This window comes from Microtus ochrogaster, chromosome 15, assembly GCF_000317375.1.
Source record: "Microtus ochrogaster isolate Prairie Vole_2 chromosome 15, MicOch1.0, whole genome shotgun sequence".
Taxonomy (NCBI): domain Eukaryota; kingdom Metazoa; phylum Chordata; class Mammalia; order Rodentia; family Cricetidae; genus Microtus; species Microtus ochrogaster.
The window spans coordinates 30,454,916-30,460,583 of NC_022017.1; the positions used below are offsets into that span (position 1 = coordinate 30,454,916).

General features: G+C 49.3%; 1 protein-coding gene across 1 annotated transcript in view; it reads right to left on the minus strand.

Moving 5' to 3' along the window:
• Positions 1-5,668, minus strand: part of Dennd3 (DENN domain containing 3) — a 56,106-nt gene that overhangs the window by 31,499 nt on the left and 18,939 nt on the right. The window contains exon 8 of the mRNA XM_005354518.3: positions 3,570-3,691. Coding sequence (XP_005354575.1) covers positions 3,570-3,691 — 122 coding nt within the window. The remainder of the gene's footprint in view (positions 1-3,569; positions 3,692-5,668) is intronic.

Sequence of the window (5,668 nt, forward strand, 5' to 3'; positions counted from 1 at the left end):
CATGCACAGACAGCATACCCAAAAAAGGGCCCTTATCCCTGACCTAAGGTGATGGACACTTCTCATCAGCATCTCTAGGGGAATCTGGGAGAAAAGACCACTGCCCTATGACTCTCTGGCCAAGCATCTCTGAATAGATGTGCTTTGCCTTTTAGGACAGTTGAGGAGGGCCCACAAGGGCCTGGATCAGGCTTAGAAGCATATGGACCTGTCAGGTTTACAAAACAATGTTCCTGTACTGAACCCCTGTGAGATGCTACCTCCTACAGGCTCACTCTGGGGGCCCTGCCACAGCAGGGACCCAACCCCACACCTCTGTGCTTGGATTCTGAAAAGCAAGCCATGCAGACACTGCTGGATTCTCAGCCAAAGCAAATAGCCAGGCTAGCTTGGAATGACTCTTGCCCCCTGCCAGGGGAGTAGCCCTGCTTATCAAGAGGAATGTAAGATCCCACTCAGGAGTCCAACCCAAACTCCAAGGTGGCTGCAGGATAGCCATGACCCCAGCTCCCACAGCCATGAAGGACAACCCCCCACATTCCCCTACCTTGACTTTGGAGACTTTCTTTATAAACATTATTTTTTAATGTATTTATTTGTATTTTATGTGCATTGGTGTTTTGCCTGCAATGAATGCCCATGTGAAAGTGTTGGATTCCCTAGAACTGGGGTTATAGACAGTGGTAAGCTGCCATGTGGGTGCTGGGAATTGAACTGAGTCCTCTGGAAGAGCAGACAGTGCTCTTAACTGCTGAACCACCTCTCCAGCCCAACTGTGGAGTCTTTCAAACTTCTGATGATGGGAACTGGAGAGACGGCTGAGCTCTTCCAGAGGGCCTGGGTTCAATCTCCAGCACCCACACAGTAGCTTACAACAGTCTGTGACTGTAGTCTCAGGGAACCCAGTGTCCTCTTCTGTCATCCTTAGGCACAGGACACAACCATGGTGCACAGACATACATGCTGGTAAAATACCTATAAGTTAACTAATTTTTAAAAAGTGCGGCTGGGCGATGGTGACGCACGCCTTTAATCCCAGCACTCAAGAGGCAGAGGCCTGAGGATCTCTGTGAGTTCTAGGCCAGCCTGGACTACAAGAGCTAGTTCCAGAACAGGCTCTAGCTACAGAGAAACCCTGTCTCAAAAAAAAAAAAAGTGCAAAAACCTCTAGTTACAGAAGAAATGGCAGGGGCTGACTTCTATACACAGGTTGAGTGTTCCTTATCCATAATGTTTTATTTAGTAGAGTGGGGCTTAGTGTTGAGAGTGCTGGCCTGGCCTAGCATGTCCTGAGGCCCTGGGTTCTAGTCCCACCACACCCCAAATAAAACAGAAAGAAGCCAACTTTGAGAGCAGAGGTGTCTCAAGTATGAGATTCTGAATACCTGCCCTCACCCAGTGAGACAACTCAGGCTGTGCCCAAACCTAAACACCACGTTCATTTACGTCAGTCCCACAGATGAAGGCCCTTTCCCACAGGATGTTGGTAAGCCTGGGTTTTTAATGTGACCTGTCACAGGAGCTCAGGTGACGCATTTCCCCCTTCTGGCACTGAGTCAGCACTCAAAATGTGACAGATTCTTAAGTATTTAAATCTTGGAGCTCCTGACTAGGAACGCTCCACCAATACGCAGAAGACTCCATCCAGGCAAAAAGTCTGCCCACCAGACCAGAGTGAGAGGTCAGGAAAGCCCAGCAAGCATGCTCAAGCCCCCCAGACCAGGGTTCCAGTCCCCCCAACAGAAGGACCAAAGGGGCCCGGAGAGCGGTGGTGCATGTCTGTACCTCAGCCCTCAGAGTCGGAGCTAGGAAGACTGGGAGTTTGGAGCCAGCCTTGGCTGCTGTGGTGTTTGAATGCTTGGCCCATAGGGAGTGGCATCCTTAGGAGGTGTGGCCTTGTTGGAGGAAGTGTGTCACTATGGAGTCAGGCTTTGAGGTATTAGATGTTCAAGCTAGGCTCAGTGTGACATGCCATTGCTTCTACTGCCTGAGGGTCAAGATGTAGAACTCTTAGCTTGTTCTCCAGCACTGTGTCTGCCTGTATGCCACCATGCTTCCTGCCATGATGATAATGGACTAAACCTCTGAACTGTAAGCCAGGCCCAGTTAAATGTTTTCCTTGTAAGAGTTGCCATGGTCATGATATCTCCTCACAGCAATAGAACCCTGACTAAGACAGCTACATAGTGAGACCCTGCCTGGAAAACAATCAAGGGATGGGGCCTAAGTCCAACAGTAGAACATTTGCCTCACACGCACAAGGTCCTGGTGTGACCCCTAGTACTGAGGAAAAGAAAATCACCAATAAGAACCACCAAAGAGCCGGTGCGGTAGCTCATGTCCATGGTCCCAACACTCAGGAGACTGAAGCAGGATTGCAAGGACTAGTGAAGGTCAGCATGGCCTATAAAGCCAGTTACAGACTAGCCAGGGCTACATAGCAAAACCCTAGAATTAGCCACAGGCCTACAGAGCCACATCCCTGACCTCAGCAGACACAGCCCAATCTGGCTCTCTGCCACAAAGTCTAAGGCTATCTGCCATATTTGCTCACTGTCCCTCAACCTCAGCATCCCTCCTAAGACCCACATTCCAGGTAATGTGGCATCAAACTCTGCAATCATGTACTGAACAACGGGGGTCTCTCTCGCTACCATTTCCTACGGCTCCCAAGGACAACAGTTCTAGAGCGGAGCAGGAACAGTACAATCAAGGGAGCAGGGTATTGTGTGTGACATCTGCCCAGCCTGGGACCAGGGCCACAGTGCAATCACCTCCTGACTTACCAGCACAGGCATCCCCAGCCACCCAAGGATGGGGGCCTCTGCACTGTGGAGATCCCAGAGCCCTCAGAGCATTGAATATCTGTGAATTAATCCTCTGGGGAGAACGCCCACTGAGCCAACTCCAAAGAACCAGCACACAGTCAAGAACCAAGGGAGGTAAAACACAGGAGCGCTGGGGAGGCGACCACCCTCAAGATGACCACCCTGAGTATCACAGCACAGGGAGCATTGCTGCTGTCACTGGTGCAGATCCAGCTGAATCGAAGCACTTCACAATGTCCTACACCTATCTAGTGAATGTATGAGTGAATGAATGTATGAGTGAATGAATGTATGAGTGAATGAATGAATGAATGAATGAAGAGCGAGCAAGCTTAGGAGACCACAGCATAGGGCCCAGGGGACACAGCATTGAGAACTTTCTTGGAACCTTCCTGGGTTTCCAATGTGCCCTGCCTCCGTTACGCCGTGATTCATATTTAGACAATATCTGAATAAAGACAAATCACTTTTGTTTAAAAATATTCACAATGGGGCAGAGTGGCACACACTTTTAATTGCAGCACTCGGGAGACAAAGGCAAGCAGATCTCTGTGAGTTCGAGGCCAGCCAGAGCTATACAGTTAGACCCTATCTCAAAAACACCAAAAATAAGTAATACAATTTCAAAAATAATGTCCAAAACCTAAGTATGAAAAATATCTATGAGAATAACAAATTAGAGAAGTGGCAAACACAGAATTGGGACATACTTGTGCTCCAACACAAGCTGTCTCGTGTTACCTCTGAATGAAGGTCTGTGCCAGCACAAGGGGGACATCAGGGATAGCGATGTCGCTGTCAGAGGACGTAGAGCAGGTGACACTCCCATGGTCAATGTCTATCAGGACCAAACCATCCGCCTCCTGCAAGACAAAGATCAAGGTATGAATCGGAGTCTGCACACACTTTTAAAAACCCACGACAGTGTTTGCATTTGCTGAGACTGTACCACTGTTCCACCACCCGGCCCAGTGCAAACACCTCCGCGGGCGTGCAGGATGCTGGGAGTCCTGTGGTGGGGAAGTCTGATGAATAGCGGCTGTGTGCACTTTATTACACTGTCGGTTCTGCCCACTCTGCAGCCTCCACTGCTACTATCTCCAAACCTGCACCTGTCCCCAGGAGGAAACTCTGTCCCCATTCAATGCTAACTTGCTGCTTCTTCCTCCACGGCCTTCTACTCTGGGTCTCTATGGCTCTGACCACTCTAAGGACTCCCTGGGAGTGGCTCACTCAGTGTTCTTGCCACTCAGCAGTATCTTGGAGGATGTCCTGGACTGCACCAAGGGTCAGAATCCCCTCCCTTGTGAAAAGTGAGCAGTTCACACATAGATGGCCATCGGCCTTCTCGGAGTCGTGGCACCAAGGCAGTTGTTAAGTTTCCATCACCCTAGGACAAATACTACATGGAGTACTTCACAGCGCCTTGAAGGAACATTCCAGAACTCCACAAATACACTCCCCACACTCAATGCCCAGTGTATCGTTCAGCTGTCCAGTCAGCTCTGCCACCCAGGGCCCAGAATACAAGGCTGAGTGACCTCAATACAGTGGTGGAATTTCTGAAAAAAAAATGCATATCACAGGACTCTTAAAGTCTTATCTCTGAGGGCAGGTACTAGGCATGAGTGGCACTGGACCCCAAGACTCCCAAGTCTGCAGAAAGAGACAGGGACACTTAGAAGATACCAATGTCTGACCGAGCAGACATGGGTCCCCTGGCGAGGTGCACAATGTTACCCTCCGTGCCGAGGCCAGCTGTGCACAAAATGTGGCCAGGTTATGACAGTATAGGGACCCTCCCAGTTCTTCTCTGTGATCCCATTCAGGAGAAGCATAACACCAAACACACCCAAAATGCTGCTCTTGGAATCTTCCAGAATAAATAAATTACCCAGCAAGTTTCCTGCAAGATTCCTAACCAGCAATACTAAGTAAATACATACGGGGGGGGGGGGAGCTTCCTGTCCAAGGAGCCCAAACAAAACAGCTTTTCACGAATGACATAAAAAAGAAACACCATTTTAAACCTCCTAGTATTGCCCATTTTTTCTGGTCCACACAGCACACAGGATGAGGTTTTCTGTCCCTAACCCTCCTGGGGAGGTCTGAACAGCCTTTTCCTAAGCTATTTTCAACACTGAGTCACTGGCTTTGGCAAGAACACACAGGCCTGCTCACCCGTCCGCCCTCCCAGGAGAAATGGGACAGCTTATGGGGTGGGGGGCGGGGAATTTCCTTTAGATTTCTAGGAAACGTGTGGAGAGCAAGGAAACTGAAACAGGCAGACAGCAGACAGCAGGGAGGGTGAGAAGCGCTCGGTGTGCGGTGTGCTCCCTTCGCTGCTTTTGTCCATACCCAAAGTGCCCAGAAAAAAAGTTATGTATAGTGGTGTATAAACCCCATAACTCCAGAGGCTGAGTTAGGAGATCATAAGTTCAAGGGCCACAACAGTGAGTTCTGAACCCACCTGAGCTATAGCAAGTCTGTCTCTCAAACTAACACTTCCTCCCCATCCACTTTCTCTTTTTCTCTCTTCACCTAGCCCCCTGAAATTTAAAATTAAAAGTCATATGTGGTAATGCACATTTTGTTTGTTTGATTGGTTGGTTTTTCAAGATGGAGTTTCTTTGTGTAGTCCTAGAACTTGATCTGTAGACCAGGCTGGCCTCAAACTCAGAGATCCCCCTGCCTCTGCCTCCCTAGTGTTGAGATTAAAGGTGTGCACCACCATCCCCAGCTGGTAATACATATCTTTAATCTCATCATTCTACAGTGAGATGGCGGTGGAGACAGGAGGATTACAGTGAGATGGTGGAGACAGGGGGATTACAGTGAGA